Source organism: Nannospalax galili, unplaced genomic scaffold (genome assembly GCF_000622305.1).
Source record: "Nannospalax galili isolate Female #2095 unplaced genomic scaffold, S.galili_v1.0 scaffold563, whole genome shotgun sequence".
NCBI lineage: Eukaryota > Metazoa > Chordata > Mammalia > Rodentia > Spalacidae > Nannospalax > Nannospalax galili.
The window spans coordinates 1,085,596-1,112,995 of NW_008350459.1; the positions used below are offsets into that span (position 1 = coordinate 1,085,596).

Genomic DNA, 27,400 nt, shown 5'->3' on the forward strand with positions numbered 1-27,400 from the left:
TTGACTAGCTGAATTTTTAAAAAAAAGGGCCGGGGTAGAGTTCAGGGGTAGAGTACTCCCTAGCATATGCAAAGCCCTACATCTGATCCTCAGCATTGCCAAAAACACACATGTACTCATACGCACACAGTCACCCACTCATCATTTTTCCACTTGACATTTCTGGAGGATTATAAAATTGTGGATTGTTATCCCACCAAAGACCTTGAAAGATAAAAAGTGATGGAATGTCTTCATTTACTTCCTTAGCATTTCAAATATTTAAAAACAAGCTGTACTTACACAGTCCTGTATTCAGTACTGATTCATGTTTCACAGTGAGAAAAGCACCTAGCCGAGGCCACAGAGGCATCCAAGGATCCCCGTGATCATGGCTCAGCTCTCTTGGAGAAGACAGGCACTTTCTACTGTCCACCAGCACTACATGGAGTGGACTCTATCCCTGAGCTGAGTACAAGATACTGAACCAATACAGAGAGAACTCAACCAGCTGCACACAGACTCAGTGAGGACTCCCAGAAAGATTTAAATGGCTACTTGGAGGAAGATGCTTTTCAGGCTAGAGCTGGGCATAGGAGTGCAGTCAGGCATGTCAGATAGACAGACAGACATGCACTCTTACAGCCCAAAGTAAATAGACTGTTGTGTGATGTACTCTCCTACTGATAATATAAAACAGCATGTTCTTTTATGTATGAGTGTTTTGCCTGCATGTATGTAACTGTACCCATGCATGCAATGCCCAGAGGATAGAAGGCAGCATTGGATCCCCTGGAACTGGAGTTACAGACCACTGTCAGATACCATGTGGGTGCTGGAACCCAAACCGGAGTCCTCTGGGAGAGTAGCCAGTGCTCATAACTGCTGAGCATTCTCTCCAGCCCCAATAATAACAATTAAAAAACAAAAAGCAAAAAACACGTTTAGGTATCAGAGATACAAAAAACATTAATCACTGACCTAGAATCCACAGCCCAGTCAAGAAGACAGAATACAGTGTACAAGTGCTACAGGGTCCAGACAAGGGAGCATCTGGGGTAAGGGCTGTGGCACAGATGACACTTGAACTGGTTCATGAAAGGCTAGCTACATTGTAGGCTGCAACTTCAGCAGAGGCAGAAGTGAGCTGCAGGAGACAAGGATAAAAAAGTGGTGGGAAAAGACCCACTGAGTGATCCTGCAGTTTCTATACGTGGGTGAAGCTAGAACTTTGAAATAAGAAACTTATATGGTCAGAGACTTGTTTCAGAACCATGTCTCTACTAAGGGTGTGAAGGAAGAGAAAAAAGACTAAGACATTACTTTCCAGTACCTTCTAAATTCCAAGCGTTCTGTGTTACCTCACAATAGCCCAGGGAGACATTTTCCAGGTGAGGAAATGGGTTTAGAAAGGCTCAGTGGTAAGGGTGCCTTGATGACCTGAGTTTTATCCCAGGACCCACACAGTGAAAAACAATCAACTCTTGTGGATGTGTTTTGACCTCTTCCTATTGGTAAGTACTCACCTCAATAAATAAACAAAATGAAAACAAAAATGCACCCTAAGCTTTCCCTATTTGGGGATCGTACTTTTACCACTAAATTATCTGTAAAACTTCCCTTAAGGGGGTAAATAAAAGAGCTGAAATTACTTTTACCTATTTATTCTTTCTTTTATCAGTGAAGCTTCTAGAAAGCTCAAGATTCACCCCATGTATCCTGTAACAGCCAATCAAATTCCTGATCTCGCACACGCTAGTCTCTAGATGCTGCCTATCTTTCCAGTTCCTTCCATGACCCAAGGCCAGTGATTCTTCCACCTCAACAGGACCTACAACTTTCAGTCTCATTCCACACCCAGCTCAAGTTCTACCTTCAATCTTTCCCTTTCCCTTTAATTCCCTGCATCCCTCCCTATTCCACAGCCATGTGGCAGAACCTCAATACCAATTAAACACAATTCACCTAACTCATCCCTAGGCTCTTGCAGCTTGGTGTGGCTTGGCCAACCAACCAAACAAGATCTATCCACTCTTATATAGGGGTCACTCGCTTCTTCTGCTGGGCCTTTGGTGCCGCCCAGGAACATGCCCTGCTGTCTTCTACTGTCCACTTTCTCAAACCTTCAAGGCTCCTCTTACCTTCTCATTCTCAATAATGATCTTGTTTCCTATTTTACTAACAAAATAGAAAGCAGAAGTTCCACAAGGTGCCACCATGCCCGGCCAATTAGTTTCTCTAAGAGGAAGCTTTATTCACTGTTCTGAGTTGTCTTGTTTTTTTAAAAACAAGAATTTTATGTAGTGTGGGGCACAGTGGCACATGCCTTTAATCCCGGCACTTGGGAGGCAGAGGCTGGCAGATCTCTGTGAGTTCAATGCTAGCCTGGTCTAAATAGTAAGTTCCAGGTCAACCCCACTACAGGGAGACCCTGTCTCAAAAAGACCAAAAATATATATATTTTGTTAATTTATTTTTATTTTATGTGCACGAGTGTATTGTCTGCATTCCTCAGTGTACCACATGCTTGCAATGCCTTCAGAGGCCAGAAGAGGGTGGCAGATCCTCTGGAACGAGTTCAGGACAGCTATTAACCAACATGTGGGTGCTGGGAATCAAACCTGGGTCCTCTGGAAGAAGAGCAAATGTTCTTAACTGCTGAGCCACCTCTCCAGACCCCTGATTCTTCTTGACTTCTCTGACTCACTCCACTTGAGCTTTTGCGCTTTCATCCCTGTCATTTCACCTCAATGCACCTGCTTTTACATTTAGAAATCCTCTTTTATTTCAGAAGCATTTTATCTGACATACCAAACAGCACTGGATACAGTGGAGGATCACTCCATCCCCCCTGAAGCACTGTCTTCTTTGGCTTCTAGAATATCACCACGTTGGCCCTTTTCCTCCTTCCTCACTGGCTGTACTGACTCTTTTGCGCTGGTTTCTCACCCATTCCAGAAAGTGACACAGCAGGGCTGTCTCTGGGCCACTTTTCTTTTCAGTCTCCTAGTGACTGCGGCCAATCTCATGATTTTATGTGTTCTCAGTGATGAGAAGCATTTATGCCAAAAAACACCCTACACCAAAAATGCAACATTCTCAAAACTGAGCTTCTGAACTCTTTCCACAACAGCCTTACCATACTCTTCTTCATTCAAACATCCATTACAACCTCATAACTCTTTAAGCCCCAAACCTGGAATTTGCTTTAACTTTTTTCTCCATTCCCCATACTCAATCTATTAGTAAACCCCCCTGGCCTTATTCTGACCAGGTCTTACCTCCAAAACTTCTAGCGCCTGGCCCAAGTCGCTGTTTTTTTCAGTGCTCATTATAATGGCCTTTAACTGGTTATGACTATGAACCTTTACTGTCAAGTTTGTCTGGATTTAGCATCACCATGGAAACACACTTCTGGGGATGTCTGTGAGGGACTTTGTAGATAAGAGTAAGTCAGGTGGGAAGACACAGCCTAAATTCGGATAGTACCATGCCAAGGATTGGGCTGTCATACTGCATAAAAGGAGACAGCTGGCTGGAGGACCAGTTTTCTTCACCCTGTGCCCCGAATGTGACCAGCTCCTGTCACCAGGCCTTCTATGCCACGAAGGACTAATTCTCCTCCGACTGTAAGCTGAGTGGAAATCCTCCCTTAAGCTGTTTCTGGTCAGGTATTCTGTCTTAGCAACAATAACAGCAACCTGGTCTTCCTGCTTCTGTGCTTTGCCTCCTACAGATTCTCAACATATGAACTAGAGCAATCTTCTGAGAACTCAACTAGAATCACATCTGTTCCCAGTGCTCCATCTGATGACAGCTTCACATTCACAATAAAAGACAAAGCCCTTAAAGGCCCAGAGCTCTACCTTTTCAGTCCTGCAGGACTGTGACAGCCGGGTCAGTGCTCTTTCCCCACCTTAATCTGCTACAGTATAACCCTCCTCCCAGTCTCCAGATCTTTGCACTCACCCTTCCTCCTGCCCCTCCCCCCACATCTGTAAGACTCCCTCCCTTACCTCCTGCAGATTTGTGCTCCAAGTCTTCCTCAGTCACTTCATTTAGTTCACACAAACACCCAATTCTCTTTTTTCACTTTCTATTTTCCAATGCATTCAATGTCACTTTACTAATTCATACAATAGCTCTGAGCTAGGTCCTTACCGCGTGCCTGGCACTGTGCTAGTTAACATAGGTGAAAACAGGCAAACAGCCTTCCTGAACCTTACACTGCGGGGAGAAAACAAAAAAATGTGGCAATCAGTACAATGCTGATCAAATAATGACTATTATCAGAAAATAAAAGGAGATTTTTGTCTCTCTCTCTCTAGAATGTAAGCTCCACAAAACAGATTCTGTGTCTGTGTTCTGTGGTAATACTATGTCCTAGGACATAGGCATCAACTGAATTTTTAAAATGAAGTATAAGACAGCTTCCGGGTTCTTGGCACATTTCTGCTCTTTAAGAATATTATCTACCATGCTCCCACAGACAACACTAACTGGACTCAGTGGATTACGTTCTTTTTTTTTTTTTAAAAAGACATTAAGTTTGCAGGGGGACATGATGGGGGGGTCTGGGAGGAACGGGGAGTGGATACCATCAAAATATACTGTAGACATTTATGAAATTCTTAATAAAAATATTTTAAAATTATTATCGGTTAAGAATGCGGTTATTCAGAGGGTAACTGGTGCTGATCTTTGGGAGCATGCCTTCCATTCCTAAGCGATACCATGCATCTGCCACTCTGCCTTGGCTCAAGAGGGGCCAGTCAATGCCAGTCCCTGGGTGCATCTAAGTGGAGCAAAGATCACGCTCCCTGCAAGAGACAGGGAATCCTAGCTGTCCCGCCGAAACCTGTGGCCCGCGAGGACTGAGCGGCCCAAGCGGAGGCCGCCGCGCTCCCTCCCGAGTTCCGGGCTGAAAGCACTAACCTCAGGCGGGAAGGACTCAGGCAGCGCCACGGCGCACGCTCCGCTGCAGCACCGCAGCCTACCGACCGCAGGCAGCTCCCGGGAGGACGCTCCGCCCCGACGGTGCCGCGCAGGCGCACTCAGAACTCAGGATCAGCGGCCCGGGCCGCGTGACCACCCGAGCACGTGACCGCGCCGCGCGCCCATTTCCGCTCTGCGGGCGCTGGGGCCTTCGGTCCTCGTCGGCTTCCGGTCTGCGCGCGCTTCCTCATTCCGCTCTGTCGCCGGAAGGTCGTTGCGTCCTGTGGTTTGCCCCTTGTCTGGGCCCCAAATAAAGTTTCTTGATTCAAAAGTTTTTTTTTTTTTTTTTTTTTTTAAAGCCCCAACGCTACCTCTCTGCGAGTCCAGGCGGCTGCGACCGTTGAGACGTGAGTGACACCCGCGTTGGGCGCGCGGCGCTGGCGCCATGGCGGAGCTGCCGACTTTTCTCTCCGCCCGGGACGTGGGGTTCGTCTCACTTCTTCGCGCTTCTGAGGAAGGCGGTGCTGGCGGGGGAGCTGCGAGCTCGAGTCCCGCGTTGGGCTCCGCGGGCTGGCGTGGGAGGGAGGCCGCCGCCCGGCTCGCCAGCCCAGGACCCGGGTCCGCGGTGCACGGGACAGGCAGAGGCAGGAGGGTCGTCGCCAGTGGAGGCCAGCTTGGGCCCGGTAGTGATTTCGAGGCCACCCTGGGATACACGGGAAAAGCCTGTCTCAGCCCGAATGGGGGGGAAAAGCGCTGTGGGGGGGGTCAAAAATGAGGAATCTCAGGGCTTCTGAGACGTGTTTCTGGAGCTGGTCAAATTGATAACCGCACAAATTAAAAAGTTCTTTTTTTTATTTTTAAAGAGTGCGTGTGGAGGACAGAACTTTGGAGTTGGTTCTCTTCCATCGTTAACAGGGATTCTGCCACAAGTGGCTCATTCTTTGCAGTTGCCAGGACCCCAGTCGATGCCTGAAATTCAAATTTTGTATTCTCGTTGGACAGATTTTATTCCCTATACTATACGATGAAGTTTGTTAGGCACAGTAATTAACAACTAGCAAAAAGGAGCAATTATTATAAATATATTGTGATAAAATTATTTAAAACTTATAAATTGTTGATTTCTGGAATTTTCCACTTGAATTTTTTTTTTTTTTTTTTTTTTTTTTTTTTTTTTCCATTAAAAAAAAAAAAAAAAAAAAAAAGATGTCATTCATCATCCGCCTGCCTCTGCCTCCCAAGTGCTGGGGTTACAGTCGCGTGCCACCACGCCCGGTAAAAAAGTTTTTAAGATAGTATTCCCTCCCACCACCCTCAAAGGGAACCTGTGGATCAACGGGGAATTACAGTGTTACTTTGGGGACAAAGTTGGAGATGAAAGTAATACAATATACCCATTTGCATTGATTGAATAGCCACATTCTCTTGTTTTCTATTTGAGATTGGATCCCTGAACTGTTAGCCGAGGGTGGCCTTGTACACCTGATCTTACGCCTCCACCTCTCAAATGCTGGGATTACAGACGTGGGCCACCACACCAGGCTCTACATTCATATCAAAATACTTGATTTTTCCTAATTAAATAGTTTTATGTGTGTGTTGGGGCAGGGTGCTGGTTCCTTGCACCACCATCTAGTAGTGGAAGTCAGGATAACTTGCATAGGGAATCGGCTTTCTCCTTTCATGTGGGTTCTGGTTAAACTCAGGTGGTCAAGCTTGGGGGCTTACCCTTAACGCTGAGCCATGGTTCCAGGCCTTGAAGTAGTTGGATACTTTAAAAATATTGCAGAAAGTTGCCTTGCCCAGGCATGAAGTAGATTGTAGACAGATAGGTGTTCATCTTTACCCTGATCAGGGATGTCACTTGAGGGGTACAGGACTCTGGGAGGAAAGGTGGTAGTTACAAAAGCACTGATATTCTCTACCTACTTCTCAGGGAAGTATGGCCACTTGTTGTTTCTGCTGCCTAGTGTTAGTTTATGATCCTCTATCAGTGGTTGTTAAAAATTCAGTTCTGATTCCAGGACTTACTTCAGCAACTTGAAACCTAATCATTATTTCTAACACCTCAAAGCACCACAGAGTGTAAATGTGTTTTTGCAATTTGATATTCTTTAAGGTTTTTTTTGGGGGGTGTTGAAGTAGGGTCTTACTGTAGTCCCAACTGACCTAGAACTTGTTATGTAGACCAGGCTGCCCTCTTTCTCATAGAGAGCCACCTTCCTCTGCTTCCCTAGTGCTGGGATTAAAGGTGTGCACCAGCATACCTGGCTTATTAAAAGTTTTATAGAGTGGAGTTTGTTCAAGGAAAACCTTAGAAGAAATAATGTAGAGCCTAATGATTTAAAAAGTTTAAGGGCTGGGTGTGGTGGCGCATGCCTTTGATACCAGCACTGGGGAGGCAGAGGAAGGTGGATCTCTGTGAGTTCAAGGCTAGCCTGGTCTACATAGTGAGTTCCAGGCCAGCTGGGGCTATAGGGAGACCCTGTCTCATAAAGACTAAAAAATAGTGAAAAAATAAAAAAATAAAACTCAGTATTTCAGGGGCTGAAAGATGACTGAGTCATTAAGAGTGTGTACCGCTCTCCAGAGGACCCAAGTTCCAGTCCCAGTATCAATATCCAGCAGCCCACAACTGCCTGTAACTCCAGCTCCAGGGGATCTGATGCCTTTGTCACATATCTATACACGGGCACGCATGCGTGTGTGCACACACAAAAACAAATCTAAAAAATTAATGTTTCACCTTCGAAAACTGAACAGAGGACTGGAGAGATGGCTCAGTGGTTAAGAGCAGTGGCCGCACTTACAGAGGACCCTGATTCAGTTCCTTGCACCAGCATGGTGGCCCTCAACTGTCTTGGGGACTCTCTGTCCTCTTCTGGCCTCCTTGGGCACTATATGCAGGGGTAAACTTACATGTAGGCAAAATGATCATACACATGAAAACAAAAATAAATATTTAAAAAATTAAACTGAACAGAATTTCACTTAACAAGTCTTGCTTTTTCTAGTGGAATCACATATATTCCATAAAGAAAATCTATGTAAAATGATCTGAATATTTCTGAACTCAAAACATTTTTTTTTGTTGTTGTTGTTGAACAACACTTTTTGAGACAGGGTCTCCCTTTAGCCCCAGCTGGCCTGGAACTCTGTATGTAGACCAGGCTGGCCTTGAACTCAACAGAAATCTGCCTGCCTCTGCTTCCCACATGCTGGGATTAAAGCCTGAGCCACCATGCCTGGCTAAAACTGGTATACCTTTTAATAGTTGCAAGAAAAGGAATATGAATTCAAATGAGGTGTTCCAGAAACTAAAATGTGGCATATCTTCTAGTGTTAAAGCTATTAATATATCAGGTGACTCTTTTCTAGGTCATTTGCGTATCTTACAATTAAAGACAGAATGCCACAGATCTTGACTAAGGCTATTGATACATTGCATCGACATAAAAGTGAATTTTTTGAAAAGCACGGAGAGGTAAGAACTGTTTCCAGCTTTAATTTTTTGCTAATTCTTCAACAGAATACCAGTTGAAAGTTTGAGCTTTCATGTAAAGATGAGTACATGGTGTGAATATTTATCTGCCCTTAATGTAATTTGTTAAAGCACAGTCTCCAGCTTGGAAGAGTAGTGTTCCAAAAATTTAATCTGTCAGTTCTTTAGACCTTTTGTCTTATTTTCTAACGTATAAATGACTAAGTTGTTGATTTGCTTTGAAAAGCTTTTTAAATTTCAAACTTATCTCTGTTACAGTATTTGTATCACTAATTTGAGGTCGTGAGTCTAAGAAGTTAATGGCTAATGTGCTAAATTTACAGTGAGGGCCAATATGAGTTATGATTGATTGACACATCTTGTGGTAAAATATGTGAAAGTCATTGGTAGTCAGGTTAAGACTTTAAAAAGTCATACTCTTGGAGAGATGGCTCAGAGGTTAAGCACACTGGCTGTTCTTCTGGAGGACTGGGGTTTGATTCCCAGCACCCACATGACGGTTAACAGCCATCTGTAACTCCAGTTCCAGGGGATCTGGTGCCTTTTTCTGACCTCTGTGGGGCATTGCACACATGTGGTGTACTTATGTGATAGTTTGTTTCTTCATTGCTATAACAAAACACTCTGACCAATACCAACTTGTGGAGGAAAGGGTTTATTTAGCTTACATTTCCCAGGTCACAGTTTATCACGGAGCCCAAGGTAGGAACTCAGGGCAGGAGCCTGGAGGCAGGAGCTAGAGCACAGGCTACAGAGGAACACTGTTTACTGGCTTGCTCCCCTGGCCCCTGCTCAGCCTGCCTTCTTATGCAGCACAGGTCCACCTGCCCAGGGGTGGCACCACCCACAGTGGGCTGGGGCCTTCCTCATCACTCAACAATCAAGAAGGTGCTCCATGGACATGGCCACAGGCCAGTCCAATGAAGGCAATTCCCCAAGTGAGGCTCCCTCAACCCAGGTGTGTCAAGTTGACACTAAAGCTAACCAGCACAACTTACATACATGCAGACAAAACCCTTGTACATACAATATAAAAATAATAAAATATTTTTAAAAATCATCTTTTCTATTTAATGAGTGAATGAGCAAAGATCTAAATAATCATGTTATTGGAGATAAACACCTTTAAACTTGCATGTCCGGTAATCTTTGTATTATATAATAGACTATAAAAGACCATGCATATACCTATCTTCCTTTTTTCCCTCTGACCCCTTATCTTTTTCCCCTTCCCCCCTTTCTTTTTTTCTTCCTAGGGCTTTGTGCCTGCTAGGCAAGCTCTCTAACAGCTGAGTTACACCTACTGTGCCAGTACATTTTCTTGAAAATGTTGGCAGCAAAGATTTAGAACAATGTTTAATGGTCTTTTGTTGGCCAAATAGAAATGGAGCAAGACTGCACAGAGGTCATTTGAGTGTATAGTATTGCATTTCTTTCTAAACAAGTTTTGGATCATTATTTTTTTGAGACAGAGTCTCACTATTTCACTCAGGCTAGACTTGAACTCAGATCCTCCTCTGCTGCCTGCTGGCTTAGAGGCTTGAACCCACTCCCTGTTGTTATTATTGCTGACACTGAGCTTGTCTTAGACACTGATATTTTTCTGATGAATGTTTAAGTGTGTATTATATAAACATGATTTTGTTTTGATAGATGCACACATATAATTTCAGTTTTTTCAACTAGAGTGACTGAAAATGTAGTCACTGGTCAAGTCTTGGTGTATTGCTCCTCAGTCTAAAAGTGCATAGTCATTGGGTGACCATGCTGGCTAAGAGTGGGATGGCAGAGTGTGCATCCTGGCCCTATGTCAGTGCTGGGTACAGGACAGGACCTCGTAAAGTGCTTACATAAGTAGAGTCTGCTCTTGGTCGCCTTCTTGTCTCCCCTTGCAGGCCTCTCAGGTACTTTTGGCTCTTTCTCCATTCCCTGATGAGCAATATCACTTGTCCTCAAAGGAACTATGCATCTCATTTTGGCAGTCAAAGGCCTGTTCCCTTAGACTACATGGTTTGGACTCCTTGGGAATGGGGCCTTATTATTTTCTCTGTGACCTGGAACAGTGTCTGGCACGCAGCGGACTCAAAGAGCCTTTGAACAGGAGTAAAACAAGATAAGAACTGTCATTGACACAGACATCAGTTCTTGATCCTTAGAGGTGTTTGCCTTTTTAAAAAGAAGCGGCTTAGCCACTCTGTAAACTCCCAGTAGGAATTTATCATTAACTCATCAATTGATGTTAAAGACTTGGGGTAGATACTTGCACAGGGTGAATTTCTCTTCCAGAAATGTATGGGGCTGGAATTTAAAACAAATCTAAACTACTTTCTTGCACTACTAACTTTTTTCAACTTTTGTAAATAGAAATATTTCAGCATAAAAGTCATACATATGAAGCAAGGACTGAATCATAATTGCAGGCTTTAGTTTTGATAAACTAATCCAGTGACTTGAGTATTGACTACAAAAGTTCATTGGGAAGGTAGTGTTGGGAGTTGTAATTGATGGTATTTTCTGTTTGTTTTCCCCCTTTCTTCCCCTTTCTCTTTAGGAAAAGGTAAGTTGACTTGAATAACCTTTTGCACTGAGAAAATGAACAAGTGTTTGGAATGCTTTGAAATTTTTTAAATTAAAAAAACTGGAAAATATTAAATATCTGTAACTTATAAATACCAACTTTTGATGTAATAAGAGCACCCTAATCTTATGTACGTTTAACTAGATTATATAGATTCTTATCTTTGGTAAGATATATATACTTAGTAGACCAATATCATATAAAATATGTACATATTATATAAATATGTCTCTATGCTTGCTTATGTAGGATGGATTTTTTTTTTTTAGTTCAATAGGATTTTATTTAAAAATCTGCAAAGCTGGAGGGATCTGATCTTCTATTAAAAGACAGCAATTTTCACAGTTTATACTTAGCCATTTAGCTTTGTGTTGAATAATAACAGAAAGGGAAGTTTCTGTTCAAGCGGCTCACTTCAGCATGCTGAGCCAGGTGCTGGGCATCCTGGGGCAAGGTGGCATGCTCCCTGGTAGGAGGCTTATAACCAACCCTCCACCAAGTGGAACCCAGCTCTCCTCCAGGTACACAGAACAAGGTCTTATTTTCACTGCTCTCTACACGGGGTCTCAAGAATCTCTTATTTTAAGGTTGGAAAATGTAAAAGGATTCCTTAACTCATAGGATGGATGTTTTAAGAGTCATTTGTTAGCCGGGCGTGGTGGCACACACCTTTAATCCCAGCACTTGAGAGGCAGAGGCAGGTGGAGCTTTTTGAGTTCAAGGCCAGCCTTGAACTGGACAGCCTTGAACTGGACAGCTGGGGCTACAAGGGGAGACCCTGTCTTAAAAAGACCAAAAAAAAAAAAAAAAAAAAAGTCATTGGTTAGGTTTTGTGGTGTTAGACCCTGACTGCAGAGCCTGTGCCTGAAACAAAGCTCATTCAGCTTTACTTGAGCTTTCTTCACAGAATTTTTTTTCTTTTTCTTTTTAAAATTTTAAAAATTTTATTATTTTTGTGTGTGTGAGTGTATTGCCTGCATGTATGTGAGTGCACCTATGTCATGCAATGCCTAGGAGATCAGAACAGGGCTTCGGATTCCCCAGGAACTGGAGTGAAGGACAGTTATGGCTGCCATGTCATAGCCACCATGCGGGTGCTGGGAATTGAAACCAGGTCCTCTGCAAGAGTAGTCAGTGTTCTTAACTACTGAGCCATCTCTTCAGCCCCTCATAGAATTTTTTCATGTTTCAAACTTATAAATTACAGTCTTTAATTATGTGAATAATAAACTTTAAGAAATAAAAGGTATACCGTATATCCAATTTGTGTTGGGCTTTAAACTATTTTACTCTGTGTGTATGCTGTATGAGGAAGGGCAGATGGACAGGTTTTAGTTATTTTCTCCTATTTTATGATTAGGAAATGTGTCTGCATAGAGCCAGTATCTGAAACACATGCTTTGTATGTGTTTGCTGAGTAAAGATCTGTGATGCGAACTCCTAAAATCATTACAATCCAGTAAATTCAGACTTTTCTCGGGGGGAGGGGGAGAAATTTAGTATGGGACTGGAGGCCTCTGGAGAGATGGCTCAGTGGTTAAGAGTGCTTACTGGATAGTGACAAAGGACCAGAGTTGAGATCTCAGCACCCACATAACAAGCCTGACATTCTGTAAATGCCTGTAACTCCCACCCTGAGGGATCTGGTACCCTTTTCTGACCTCTGCATATGCGTAGGTGTGTATACACACACACACACACACACACACACACACACTTGCATATACTCGCATAGACACATGCACATAAATAAAATTAATTTTTTTAAAGAAAAGAAATTTGGATGGGGCTGGAGAGATAGTACAGTGGTTAAGAACACTGGTGGTTCTTGCAGAAGACCTGGGTTCGAATCCCAGTACTCACATGGCAGCTAACAACTGTCTATAACTCCAGTCCCAGGGGATCCGACAGCCTCTTCTCACCTCTGCAGGCATTGCACAACATGGGTGCACTTACCTTCATGCAGGCAATACACATAAAATAATAAAGCCGGGTATGGTGGCGCACGCCTTTAATCCCAGCACTTGGGAGGCAGAGGCAGGCAGATCTCAGTGAGTTCAAGGCCAGCTTGGTGTACATAGTGAGTTCCAGGACAGCTGGGGTTACAGGGAGACCCTGTCTCAAAAAGACAAAAAAAAAAAAGAAAAACTTAAAAAAAAAAAAAAGAAATTTGGTATGGGAGTTGAGGGTAGAGCTTAGTGATTGGGTACTTTCTTAGTATGCCTGAAGCCCTGGGTTCAATCCCCAGCATTATACATATAAAAAAAGTTAGAACTCTTTCAGGCTCAGTCTTTGTAGATTTTACATGTTCTTCCATGACTGAACTTGTGAAGTCTCTAAAGCTTTAGCTTCTGATAGCAAAATGAAGCCAAATATTGGGGAGTGAGGTATAGCTAGTGGTAGAGTGCGTGTCTAGCATGTGTGAAGCCCTGGGCTCCGTTCTGAGCAGGGAGAGGAGAGTGAAGATAGACAAGGTGTCTGCATTGAAACATAACGGGTTTGACAGTGGAAGCTTCCTTTAACATCAGCATAGTAATAATGATTTTTATAAAACTACTCAGTTGAACTTAATGATTATTTACTATATGTATCCCAGCTGGCCTCAAACTTACTTTCCCTTTTTTTGGTTTTGTTGAGACAGGGTTGTCCTGTAGTCCCAGCTGGCCTGGAACTCACTATGGCCTCCAACTCTCAGAGATCTGTCTGAGTGCTGGAATTAAAGGTGTATGCCACCACACCTGGAAGTCTAGGGCTTAGAAAGCAAGGAAGCAGGGGCTGGAGAGATGGCCCAGTAGTTAAGAGCCCTGGCTGCTCTTGCAGAGAACCTGGGTTCGGTTCCCAGCACCCACATGATGGCTAACAACCATTCATTACTCCAGTTCCAGGGGATCCAACACCTTCTGATCTCCACAGGCATTGCACACTGTGGGTGCATTTATATGTAGGCAAAACACTCATACACATAAAAAATAAATGAATTAATTTTAAAAAAGGTCCGTTTATGGTGTGCTGAGGCAAATATGAGATCTGTGTTTTCTCAGAGTTCTAAATTGAAATGTATATAAGATGATAAAAGGCAAAATATAGTTTTGAAATATTGTATTTTTCCTTCCTAAATTTAGATCCTAAAGGCATCATGCATCACATGTGCACAACACCCACAAACACAGAAAAGTGTTTTCTTTTTGTGCTTTTCCAGGAAGGCGTGGAAGCTGAAAAGAAAGCCATTTCTCTTCTTTCCAAATTACGGAACGAATTGCAGACAGACAAACCAATTATCCTGTTGGTTGATAAATGTGTTGATACTGATATATGGAATCAGTACCTAGAGTATCAACAGAGTCTTTTAAGTGAAAGTGATGGGAAACCCCGCTGGTTCTTCTCATCATGGTTGTTTGTAGAATGCTACATGTACCGTAGAATTCATGAAGCCATCATCCAGAGGTAAGTTTGCAACCATTAGAGTGCAAGTGTTTACTTAATTTACAATTATTTTTAAAAAAAGTTTTTTTTCAGATAGAGTTTCATTGTGTAGATCAGGCTGGCCTCAAATTTATGGAGACCCACCTGCCTCTGCCTGCAAAGTGCTGGGATTAAATGCATGTGCCATCACTCCTGATGATTTACGATTACATCTGAGAAAGTAGTCATCAGGTGCCAGTAAGGTGGCTCAGATGGTGTAGCCCGAAAATTACTCATTCCTCCAAAAAGAGTGGATGATGCAGGGCACCCTGGGAAAATGTCATTTTGGGAACTCGAGTGGCCTCAGAGGAGTGGCAGGGCATCCCTTGGGGCACAGCACTGAAAGCTGATGGAGACTACGGGGGCCTTGAATGGTGTGTGGGTTATGCGAAGCTGTTTGTAAGTCACCCCCTCCCAAATATCATATAAACTATGCAAAATTCAAATAAGATGTCTTATATTGTCTGTCAGCCCTGGGACCTCAGGGTGCGAGCGAGAGTCTCCCAAGAGAAGGGAGGAAAAGAAAAAATTTGGTAAAACAGATGGTAAGGCTGCTTGTTGTCAAGAATGACTACTGGAGGTTAATCTGCAGGACCCACATGGTAGAAGGAGAGAACCAGATCCTGCAAGTTGTCCCTGATACCACACATAGTCATGGCATGCATGTTGTACACTGCAGACACAGACAGACACAGACACAGACAGACAGACGCACACAAAATATGATTTGAAAAAGAATAATGGGGTTGGAGAGATGGCTTGGTGGTTAAGAGCATTTGCTGCTCTTGCAGAGGACCCTGGTTCAGATCCCAGTACCCATATGGCAGCTTACAACCATCTGTAACTCCAGTTCTAGGGATCTGATGCCCTCTTCTGACTTCCACGGCTATTGCACAACATGGGTACACTTAATGCAGGCAATACACTCATAAAAAAATAAGGGGCTGGTGAGATGGCTTAGCTGTTAAGAGCACTGACTGCTCTTGCAGAAGACCTGGGTTCAATTCCCAACACCCATGTGGTGGCTAAGAACCGTCCTTAACTCCAGTTCCAGGGGACTCCAACACCCTCTTCTGATCTCTGCAGGCATTGCACGAGGTGCACTCACATACATGTAGGCAATACATTCATACACAAAATAAAAATAACGAATATTTAAAAAAATAATAAGGGGGCTGGAGAGATGGCTCAGAGTTTAAGAGCACTGGCTATTCTTGCAGAGGACCAGGTTCGATTCCTAGCACTCACATGGCAACTAACAGCCATCCATAAGTACAGTCCTGGGGAATCTGACCACTTCTTCTGATCTCCCTGGGTATTGCACAGCATGGGTGCACTGACGCACATGTAGGCAATACACTCATACACATAAATAAATGTGAAAAAATTTTCTTAAAGAATATTTTAGCAAATATTAACAGTACTGTTGGGCACATGATATTAACTTTAATAGATTCTTGCCAGTTATAATTCACTTGTCTATGTCAGTAGACACAGACTGATAATTTATTAAAAATTTTTAATTTTTTATTTTGTACGTGCGTATGAGTATACATATGTGGAGGTCAGAAGACAGCTTGTGGAGATCAACACTCTCCTTCTACCATCTCCAGCCCTAAAGATTCTCATAGAAAGACTTCTAGAGTAAAACAAATAGTACAAATTGAGTAAAAAATGTTAATTTGAAATAATTGCATAAAAACTTAAGATGGAACAAAGTTAGCAAATGCCTTATTTCTTTATTTTAAAATAGTTTTATTTTATGAGTGTTTTGCCTCAATGTATATAAGTGCACACATGCGTACACTGCCTGCAGAGGCTAGAAGAGGGCATTGGATCCCCTGAAACGAGTTAAGGACAGTTGTTAGCCACTATGTAGGTGCTGGGAACTGAACCTGGGTTCTCTGCAAGAGCAGCCAGTGCTTTTAAACACTAAGCCATCTGTCCATCACTAGCAAATGATTTATTTATAATAACAGTATATTAATTACTTTTTTTGTTGCTGTGACCAAAGACTTGGTAGGAAGCACTTAAAGGGAGGAGGAGTTTATTCTGGCTTATAGCACAAGAGGATAGATTCCATCTTGGTGAGGAAGGCATAGCAGCATAAGTGGACATGGACAGCTGCTCACTGCATCTGTTGTCAGGAAGCAGAGAGTGACCAGTGCTGGTACTCAGCTAGCTGTCTATTTTTTGTGCAGTAGACTGGGACTCCAGGAAATTATGCCATCCACATTTAGGGTGCATTTTCCCCACTCATTTACCCTAATCTAGTTAATCCTCATAGACATGCCCAGAGACTTATCTGCAAGGTGATACTGCATCCAGTCAAGTTGACAATCAGTATAAACCATCACCAATAGTATGTCAGAATTTATTCTGTGTAAGGAGTCATCAGAATAGGAACTCTTGTCTCAACAATCTTACTCTTTATTCTATCCAGTATTTTGTTTTTAATGGCTAGATTAGAAAAAGTCTAAATGTCATATATTCCCAAAAACCTTTTTGTTTTTATTTTTTTGTCTTTTTGAGACAGGGTCTCCTTGCTGTAGCCCTTGGAATGCGCCATGTAGGCCAGGCTGGCCTTGAACTCACAGAGATCTGCCTGCCTCTGCCTCCCAAGTGCTGGAACTAAAGGTGTGCGCCACCACGCCCAGCCCCAAATCCTTTTTATGGATTGCTTATTTAACTATTTAATTTTTCCTATGAAATTCTGATGTGCACCTGGTTTATAGAGCAAAGAAGGTGCTGTGGATTATCATTTTAGATCAGAGGTTCCGAAACACAGGTGTGATCGAAGAGGAATCCTTTGGTACCTATTCCCAAACTTAGCATAGATTTAAAGTAATTGATCAAAGCTGAGTGTGGTGGCACATGCTTGTAATCCTAGCACTTGGGAGCCTGAGGCAGGAGGAATATAAGTTTGACAGCCTGGGCAATTTTAGCAAGTTCCAGGCAGTCCTTGGCTGTGAGACCTTGTGTCCTCACTGCCACTCCTACCCCCTCCCACCCCTGCCAGAAAACAAATGAATCAAGTCACATTAACCCTAAAACAATGAGTCTGAGATTTTTCTGTGTTCTCTCTCTCTCTCTCTCCTAGCTAGCTAGTTAGGTAGTTAGTTAGTTAATTAGTTAGTTAGTTAGTTAGTGATGGTCTCACTACGTAGCTCTGGTCAGCCTGGAATTTGCTCTATAGACCAAGCTGGCCTCCAACACGCAGAGATTCTCCTGTCTCTGTCACTGAGTGCTGGGATTAAAGGCATGTGCCACCAGACCTAGCCAATCTTTATATATTTTTTAATAAAACGTTGTTTTTACTGAATAAATACTTTAGAACTTGTGTTCTAAAAGCAACACGCACTATGTCAAGCCTGCTGCACACAAAGTAGAGGGCTGTCACTCAGTGAATGTGCCACTTGCTGCGCTGCAGTAAGGTACATATGTAAGTAGTTTCCTTTTTGCAGTTGAGGAAACCCAAGGAGGTTCATCCCATTCCAGACTCCCTGTCTAGTAAGGGCTCAAGCAGGATTTGAGCCCTGTCTCTGTAAATCAGATTAGAGTCAGTATCAGACTACCCTTTCCATGTTGTAGAGTTGGATGCCTGCCAAGGATTAAGAGTAGCTTAGATTCAGATAATGGCATTTGGCAAATCTCTGTGGTATGAGTCAAAGTTGTTGAAGTATTGGAAGCCTTGGCAGATATAGAAATTAGAATGTCGAGAGTCTCCTTTTAGATAAAGGTGGATCAAAGCAGAGAATAGAAAGGTATCATGACCTTGGCTGCCTGTTTATAGCCAGTTGGGACCAGATCATCTTGTTAGAGTAAATGCTGATGGTATAAGTTACCTGAGCTGGATTCTGGGCATCAGGCTTTGTTCAGGCGTCTTAGGGAGATTGAGTTGATGACCCCTGGTCTAACATCGTGAGGAGTAAAGGCAAATTTACCTTGATTTTCAAGAAATGATACTGTATCTTGAACAGTCAGTCCACCATGGATGGAGAACTCTTCTGGAGTGATTTCTGACACAGCTATTTGAAGGTGGAGATCAGTGGTAGACTGAGCGAGGTGGAACTCACTGTTAGTCAGTGCTGTACAGCTGTGCTGAAGCAGTTGGGAAGTCTTCACTCTTGCATGGGGTATTCCTACTCTGCATCAGTGGCAACCAATACCTTACTGTTCAAGCACGTACTCATGTACCCCGTGCCTGGGTCACAGGCAAGACCATCTGTTTCTTAAGAAGCTGCTTAGCCCTCCTCCAGTCATAGCTGTCACCTTTCAGGGATAAACACCACCTGGCCTGTGTTAGTTTTTTTCTTGCCTGCTTTTAAACTATTTGTTTTTATTTCAAAAATTTTAATTTTTTTTTCTCCTAAGACAATGTTTTCACTGTATAGATCAGGCTGGCCTTGAACTCACTATGTAGCCCAAGCTGTTCTCAAATCTCAGTTCTCCTGCCTCAACCTCCCAAGTGCTGGGATTATAGGTGTGTAACACCACCCCTGGCTCTTAAGCTTTTTAAAAATGAAACAGTATGAATGTAGTTTTGTGTCAGGCATCCCTCACTGCTTGTTGTGTTGGTTAGAATCATCCATATTGCATCTAGTTGTAGCTCTCACTGCTGTACAGTGCTGTGTCTTAGGAGCATGCTGCAGTCTGTTACACCATGGGGATGCTCTCTCAGTAGCTTCTCGTGTGGGTTTTTTTTTTGTTGTTTTAATTTTTTAAAAATTATTTTGAGCCAGGTGTGGTGGTGCACAGCTTTAATCCCAGCAGTTGAGAGGCAGAGACAGGTGGACCTCTGTGAGTTCAAGGCCAGCCTGGTCTACATAGTGACTCCAGGACAGCTGGGGCTACAGAGAGACCCTGTCTCAAAAAGACCAAAAAATTTTATTTTATTTTATATGTATGAGTGTATTGCCTACATGTATGTGAGTGCACCCATGTCCTGCAATGCCGCAGAGGTCAGAAGAGGGTGTAGAGTCCCCTGGAACTGGAGTTACAAGATGGTTGTTAGTCATCATGTGGGTGCTGGGAATTGAACCGAAATCCTCTGCAAGAGCAGTCAGTGCTCTTAACTCCTGAGCCATCTCTTTGGCCCCTAGTGTGGAGTTTTTATGGAGGATGCAGCTGTTAACATTCTAGCATGTTTTTTGATGAAAATGTGTGTGTGTTTCTGTTGGGAATATACCCAGGTGTTTATCATGGGCTCAGGGCTTATGCCCATATGTAGCGTCACTAGATTCTAAAGTAGTGAACATTTTAAGTGGGGAACTATATATATATATATTAATAAAACACAACATGAATTGTCATTTTTCTGTAGAGGGTTAGATAGTATTTTAGCTTTGTGGGCCAAATCATCTCTGTTAGAGCTGCACAGCTCTGCCACCGCAGTGTGGTATCAGTGGTAGACAGGACGTAAATGAGTGCTCCAATAAAACTTCAGTTATGGGCACTGAAATTTCAGTTCTGTATGCCACACAATACAGTTATGTCCTCCTATCCCCTTGTTTCATTTTTCATTTTTTTCTTTTTATTTTAAGACAAGGTTGACTGGCCTAGATTTACTATGAAGCCATACCTTCAGGTAGTCCTCCTGCTGGCCTCCTTGCTCTGGGAGTATAGTGGTCCTCCTGCCTAGCCTCCTCGCTCTGGGAGTACAATGGTCCTCCTGCTAGCCTCCTCACTCTGGGAGTACAGTGGTCCTCCTGCTGGCCTCCTCACTCTGGGAGTACAGTGGCCCTCCTGCCCAGCCTCCTCGCTCTGGGAGTACAGTGGCCCTCCTGCCCAGCCTCCTCGCTCTGGGAGTACAGTGGCCCTCCTGCCCAGCCTCCTCGCTCTGGGAGTACAGTGGCCCTCCTGCCCAGCCTCCTCGCTCTGGGAGTACAGTGGCCCTCCTGCCCAGCCTCCTCGCTCTGGGAGTACAGTGGCCCTCCTGCCCAGCCTCCTCGCTCTGGGAGTACAGTGGTCCTCCTGCTGGCCTCCTTGCTCTGGGAGTATAGTGGTCCTCCTGCCTAGCCTCCTCGCTCTGGGAGTACAGTGATCCTCCTGCCTGGCCTCCTCGCTCTGGGAGTACAGTGGTCCTCCTGCTGGCCTCCTTGCTCTGGGAGTACAGTGGCCCTCGTGCCCAGCCTCCTCGCTCTGGGAGTACAGTGGTCCTCCTGCTGGCCTCCTCGCTCTGGGAGTACGGTGGTCCTCCTGCTGGCCTCCTTGCTCTTGGGAGTACAGTGGCCCTCGTGCCCAGCCTCCTCGCTCTGGGAGTACAGTGGTCCTCTTGCTGGCCTCCTCGCTCTGGGAGTACAGTGGTCCTCCTGCTGGCCTCCTTGCTCTGGGAGTATAGTGGTCCTCCTACTGGCCTCCTCGCTCTGGGAGTACAGTGGCCCTCCTGCCCAGCCTCCTCGCTCTGGGATTGCAGGCGCAGGCCCCCACACTTGACTCACTTTTCTTTTGCTTTGTTTTTAACCATTCAGAAATTTAAAAACCACTTTTGGTTTGTGAGTCATTCAGAACAGGTTGGATTAGGTTTGTGAACTTCTCTTTGCTGACCCCTGCATTTGAACCTATGTGTTCAAATGGTGTCTGCCATTTTAGGCCACCGCCAGGGACTAACTGATTTCAGTAAATGCTGTCATTGCTAAATATACCTTTGAATTCTTTGGGATTTCTTTTAGAGCCAGCTTACAGTCCTCAAAAAGAAAAATTAGGTCTGAAGAGATGACGCGGCAGTTAAGAGCACTAGCTGCTCTTGCAGAGGACCTGGTTCAGTTCCCAGCACCCACATGACAGCTAATAACTATCCGTAATTCCAGTTCTGGGGGATCCAACATCCTTTTCTGGCCTCTGCAAGCATTGAACAATATGTGTGCACTTACATACATGCAGGTAAAACATTTATACACATAAAATAAAAAATAAAAAAAATTTTTTAAATTATTTTTATTTATTTTTATTTTTTATCTACATGTATGTAAGTGCACCCATGTTGTGCAGTGGCCGTGGGGGTCAAAGAGGGTGTCAGATCCCCTGGAACTGGAGTTATGGATGGCTGTTAACCTGGATTCTCTGCAAGAGCCATCTCTCCAGCCAATGTTTTGGTTTTGAGACAGAGTCTCCCTGTAGCTCACGCTGCCCTGGAACTCACTATGTTCCTCAATCTCACAGAGATCTGCCTGCCTCTGCCTCCTGAGTTCTGAGATTAAAGGAGTGTGTCACCACACCTGGCTCCAGCTTATTTTTTGAGACAGGGTCTCAATAAACCTGGAGCCAGGTAGCTGATGAACTCCAGGGGTCTGTCTGTCTCCACCCATGCCCTGTGCTGCTATATCCGGTTTTCACACAGCTTGGGATCTGAACTCAGGTCTTCATACTTGTGTCGGAAGTACTTTAATGAATGAGTCATTTTCCCAACCTGAAGATGACAATTTTTGTTGTTTAACAACTATAACAGTCAGTTGTTTAACATAGTTAAAACATGACATCATCCTTTACCTGGTATATCTATTCTTTTGAGCAAAGGACATACATGCAGCATTTGCTCAAGCCTTTCTCTCAGGATTAAGTACAATTCTTATAGTTACAACTAGCCTTCCACTCCAATGCACAAAATGTCTCATTTGAAGAAGGAAGGCTTAGAGCTTAGGTCCTTATGGAATGGAGTCTTGTGGTTTATTGCATTTAGATTTTGCATTGCAAATGGAGAATTTTAATTAAAAATGACACTCCATTAACTGAAATGGAAATGAACAGAGGAGTGGGGAGGGATGGCTGTGAATATACTCCGCTGATGTGTTGAATTCTGGGTTTCGTTTACCCTTGCTCCATCTAATCTTTACAAGAACTTATGAGGCAACAATATTTTTATCTTCTTAGTTGTTGTTCTCATATAATTTCTCATGAAGCTTATAACAATGACACAAACTTTATCTTTTGTAAAATTAATCTAGGAGTAAAATTTGCCAAAAAAAAATCTATGTGTAAATGATCAAAAATTATCTTTCTAATAAAACTTACAAGAGTAATAAATGTGATTGGTCTCAGCTGGGTATAGTGATGCACGCCTCTAATCCTAGCACTCAGGAGGCAGAGGCAGGCAGATTTCTGAGAGATCAGGGCCAGCCTGGTCTTCATATTGAGTTTCAGGTCAGCTGGTGCTACAGGGAGACCATGTCTCAGGAAAAAAAAAAAAAAAAAAGAAAGAAAAGAAAAGAAAACCTGTCCCCCAAAAAACAGCCAACACAACAACAACAAAAAGTAACGTGCTTCAGTACTTGATGCGTTCATGGTAATGGTAGGTCCTTTGGGTCTGACTCTTAGTGACCACTGTGGTGATCACATGTTCTGTTTACATTCACATGCTTGTTTGAGGAGTCTTCTACACTGGGCACTGAAGTAGTTATATTAAAATCTTGCTAATATTTCTCCTTTTGCCCTGATCTGATGGGTAAGTATTTATGGGCATAGTCTTTATAAAATAACTTGGTAGTTCTAGTAAAATAGTTGATTTGAGAACAAGATTATTTACTTATTTCTTCATTTTTTTGTCTTTTTTTTTTTTTTTTGTTTTTTCCAATTTTTTCCTTGTAGTCCCAGCTGGACTGGAATTCCCTGTGTAGAACAGGTGGACCTCTGTGTTGAAGTGATCCTGCTGCCTTTGACTCCCAAATTATGGGATTAAAGGTACACACATCCATGCCTGGCTGAGAACTTTTAATAATTAAGATAGGTTGGGGGATTTATTTGTGTCATTTGGTTGTCTGCTCTGTGTCTAGTATCCATCAGTACAGTTATTGAGACTGGATGGTTGTCCCAAGCGGCCTGGTTCCTCCGAGGGACGGAGCCTGCTGTGGAGAATTGACTGCAGAGTGTTAGCCGCGGAAGGAAGGGCTTTTGGGCACCATCTTGGAAGAGAAGTGGTGCTAAGCAAAAAAGAATGGCCCCGGTGTCCAGAGTGGACTCGAGACAGGGCATTTACTGCCCAGGGGCGAGGCCTCGGGCCCACAAGGCATGGGCGAAACTAACGGTGACTGTAGGTGGGCCGCAGAAGCAATCTCGAACAGCTGGCTGCTGAGCCACTGAGTGGAACAGGAGCAGGGATTCTGTTAGTTACTCTATTCCCCCTCCCCAGGATATAAACTGAAAAATTCAGATAAAGATATGTTACGTGGTTTGTCTAATAGTGCCAGGGGCAAGGGACCCTAGAAAACTCTGGTGACAATGATGCTTTCCTCCCTTTAAGGAACTGTACTCACCAAAGTGTGTGTTTTGTTTTGTTTTATTCTGTTTTTGAGACAGGGTCTCCCTGTAGCCCCAGCTGGCCTTGAACTCACAGAGATCCACCTTCCTCTGCCTCCTGAGTGCTGGGACTAAAGGTGTATGCCATCACACCCAGCTCTAAAGTGTTTTTTTTAATTTTATGTGTTTTAGGGGCTGGAGAGATGGCTCAGCGGTTAAGAGCACTGACTGCTCTTGCAGAGGACCCGGATTTGATTCCCAGCACCCACATGGTGGCTACGAACCATCCTTAACTCCAGTTCCAGGGGAATCCAAAGCCCTCTTCTGACCTCTGTGGTATTGCATGACACAGGTGCACTCACATACATGCAGGCAATATACTCATACACATAAAAATAAATTAAAAAATTTTTATGTGTTTTGAGTGTGTTTCCTGCATGAATGTAAGTACACCCATTTGTACAATGCAGTGGAGGACAGAAGAGGGTGTCGGAGCCCCTGGAACTGGAGTTATAGACAGTTGTTGGCCACTATGTGGGTGCTGGGATTTGAACCTGGGTCTTCTGCAAGAGCAGCTAGTGCTGCTAACTGCTGAGCCATCTCTCTAGCACCTAAGTATATTTTTTTGAAAGAAGAAGAAAATGTAAGGAGTGACGTGCTTCTAGGATAGCCACACCTTCTGAGACCTCCCAGGACAGCGCCATCATCTGGGGACAAAATGTCCAAATGCTTGGAGCCTGTGGGGGACGTTTTCATTCAAACCACCACATATTGTATATAGAAGTAATCTCTCAGAGCCAATACTAGGATTTGTCAAAAGATATGCTCCAACTTGAGGTTTCAGTGGACATACACTGTCCTTATTTGACTTCAAATGTCCCAGTTTATCTGTTTCATGTATTTTTATTTGTGAGACTATATAGCATATTGATTTAAAAGCCACACTCTAGAGGCAAAAGTTGGGCAATTAAATATTGTTTCTGGTACTTCCTGAGTGACAAAAAGCCACTTCTTTGACCACATCAAAGTTGTTTCTTCTTGCAGGATGTTAGGTAAATAAAAAGAATTTTCTCCTGAGATTATCATAAGCAAGAAAAAGGCATAGGCATGTGTAAGTTCTTCCTTTTTCTTTTTTCTTTTCATTTTCTTTTCCCTGAATGAAAAGGTCATAATGGAAATTGGAATTAATATGAAGAGGAAAGAAATATACCAATGCATTTAAAGTAAAAAAAAAAAAGTAAGGATTTACATAAATGTTTACATTTTTCTCTTGCTTTTTTAGTCCACCAATCCATGACTTTGATGTATTTAAAGAAAGCAAAGATGAGAATTTCTTTGAGTCACAGGAGTCAATCGCTATGTTATGCTCATACTTGCAACAGTTGCCAAGACCACTCAAAGACCTGGAGGAAAACCAGCTGAAAGATGAGCTTTTTAAACTTCTGCAGGTAAAGATCATGGTCTTTAGATGCAGTTCTGAGAATATTACTCTAAGCATTATCTTATGCAATTAAATGTTAGTTAATGTAATATTTATACATTAGTAATATAGGCATATAATAGTTTCTTTTTTTTTTGTCTTTTTGAAGCAGGGTCTCTCTATAGCCCCAGCTGTCCTGGAACTCATTATGTAGACCAGGCTGGCCTTTAACTCTCAGAGATCCACCTGCCTCTGCCTCCCAAGTGCTGGGACTACAGGCGTGCGCCACCACGCCTGGCTTCATAATAGTTTCTTAAACTTGTTTTGGTCTCTTTATTTTATTTGATTTTTTTTTAACCTCTCTGAACTGTCCTGTATGTTTAGCCTGAAATTAAAAAAGACACAGAGTGCCAACTTTTTAAATATTTTATTATTTTTGCTTTATGTGTATGCGCATATTGCCCTACATGTGTTTGATCCCCTGGAACTGGAGTTACAGACAGTTGTTAGCTGCCATGTGGTGCTGGGAATTGAACTCAGGTCCTCTGCAAGAGTAGCCAGTGCTTTTGACTGCTGAGCTGACTCTTCCAGGCCTTTGTGCTCTTGACTTGTAGCTGGCATTCTCTCTTGGGAAGTGGTCCTTTTTGGAGGTGTCCTTTGTGCTCTCTGTAGAATAGCAGTGCTCATTCTTTGGCCACTGCCACCTCATAAAGAAGGGCAGAGTTGCCTTCCTTACTGCTCACCATGAGCAAAAGTTTAAATGTCCCAATGAAGCCTGAAGATGTTTCAGGTGGCAGGGAATAGCTGTCTCTTCAAATCAGAGCTCCTCAAATAAAAGTCTTTTAAACTTGTTGATTTTTCTGTGTGTATATCATATAGAACATCCCACACAGTCTTATTCACTATATACCCACTTCCCAAATGGTACCCTCCCATAGCCTCCCACCTACCACACACTGGAGCCCATATACTCTATCATCCCTGTTACTGTCCACTGTGTTGTCGGCACCCCAGCCATTCCCCAGTGCTTGTCCATCTGCTAAATCTAGTCAGCCTATCTAGAGATCCTTGTTTTCAACTGTTCCTCATCTAGCAGCAATCAGTTGTCAATATTCCTTTAGATAAGATTGGGGTCTGCTGTTCATTTTCCCAGTTCTATACTGGGTTACTGTCTGGGAGTCTCTTGGGCCACCGAGGCCAATAACTCAAAGGAAGGAATCGCCTGTCTGGTATTGTTTCTTGTTAATGTAGCCTTTAGCTATACATATGGACTCTTAAAAATTATATTGACCCCATTAATCTTTGGTTATACTTTCCTTTTGGGTGTTTAAGACCCTACATACAACTGGCCCAGATAAACCAATTTATTTTTACTCCTAAGGTCGTTTGAAGATCTGTTCCTCAGGGGTCACATGGGCTTGGGAGGAGCCCCGGGCTCCTTTCTTTTACCAGTTCTGTCTATGTGAAGATAAGTCAAAGGTCCTGCTTGACCATGATTGGCTTCGCTTGGAAGCATAGAGGAAATTTTTCCTCTGTGTTGACCCTCCTCTTTGAGGACTGGACACTGGTTGAGGTCCATCTGGTGGGGTCTCCACGGCCTCCCTGATCAAGAGGACAGGTGACTCACCACAGTTACAGGACATTTCCAGAGATGCTCATAGTCTCCTGGAACTTAGTCGACCTAGGAGGGAAAGGAGCAAAAACTGTCCTTGATGTCCCTCAGACCAAATTAGTATAGGCCTCAAAGTATGTCTGTTAAACATCCAAGAAGGTTAATTCCACCAGTCTGGTACTTTTAATTATGATGTGCCACGTAGCTAGAGCTTGGGCAAAGACCAAATGCTCTCAGGTAAACCTTGCCTAGACATATATTACAGTCTTTGATCTGGTTATATGTATAATTTGTCAGCAGGTTGTTGGCCTAATATGCTTCCCTCTGGTTTTCTACAACTAGCTAGGCATTATTTATCTCTCACATTGTTTAACCCTTCCACCATGGTTTTCCCCATTAAAGGTGCCCTGTTTTTCCCATTCTCCCTTAATAATACCCTTTTCCTATGGTCCCATCTCTCTTGAACTCCTTTCCCTTTATCCCCTAGGTCCCTTGTATAACCTTCCCTCCCTCCTCACCTTAAAATAACCCCATTTTTATTCATATCTCCCTTTTAATACCTGTTTTCTACTGTTCTTCTCTTCCAGATTTCTTTTTTTTCCTTTACCTCCCTGGTTCCTCTTCATTATCCTGGTTCCTGTAATTATATCTGGATACATATTCACTTATAAGGATTTGGTG

The 27,400-nt window shown here is 43.3% G+C and overlaps 2 protein-coding genes across 12 annotated transcripts in view; one reads left to right on the forward strand and one right to left on the reverse strand.

Moving 5' to 3' along the window:
- Rmnd1 (required for meiotic nuclear division 1 homolog) overlaps positions 1 to 5,078 on the reverse strand; it is a 39,701-nt gene extending 34,623 nt beyond the window's left edge. For 2 of the 8 annotated variants that reach the window (XR_003851841.1, XM_008847738.2), the window contains exon 1: positions 4,915 to 5,071. The gene's annotated coding sequence lies outside the window, so the exon portion shown is untranslated. Of the gene's footprint in view, positions 1 to 3,995; positions 4,214 to 4,914 lie in introns of those variants that run through there. The other 6 variants (XM_029570760.1, XM_017801832.2, XM_029570761.1 and 3 more) reach the window with 5 other exon arrangements.
- An 88-nt stretch (positions 5,079 to 5,166) lies between these two features.
- Armt1 (acidic residue methyltransferase 1) overlaps positions 5,167 to 27,400 on the forward strand; it is a 30,459-nt gene continuing 8,225 nt past the window's right edge. Inside the window, exons 1-4 of one of the 4 annotated variants that reach the window (XM_008847743.3) lie at positions 5,168 to 5,321; positions 8,293 to 8,398; positions 14,194 to 14,438; positions 24,970 to 25,135. In XM_008847743.3, coding sequence (XP_008845965.1) covers positions 8,324 to 8,398; positions 14,194 to 14,438; positions 24,970 to 25,135 — 486 coding nt within the window. In that variant the 5' untranslated portion in view covers positions 5,168 to 5,321; positions 8,293 to 8,323. The other 3 variants (XM_008847741.3, XM_029570765.1, XM_029570766.1) reach the window with 3 other exon arrangements.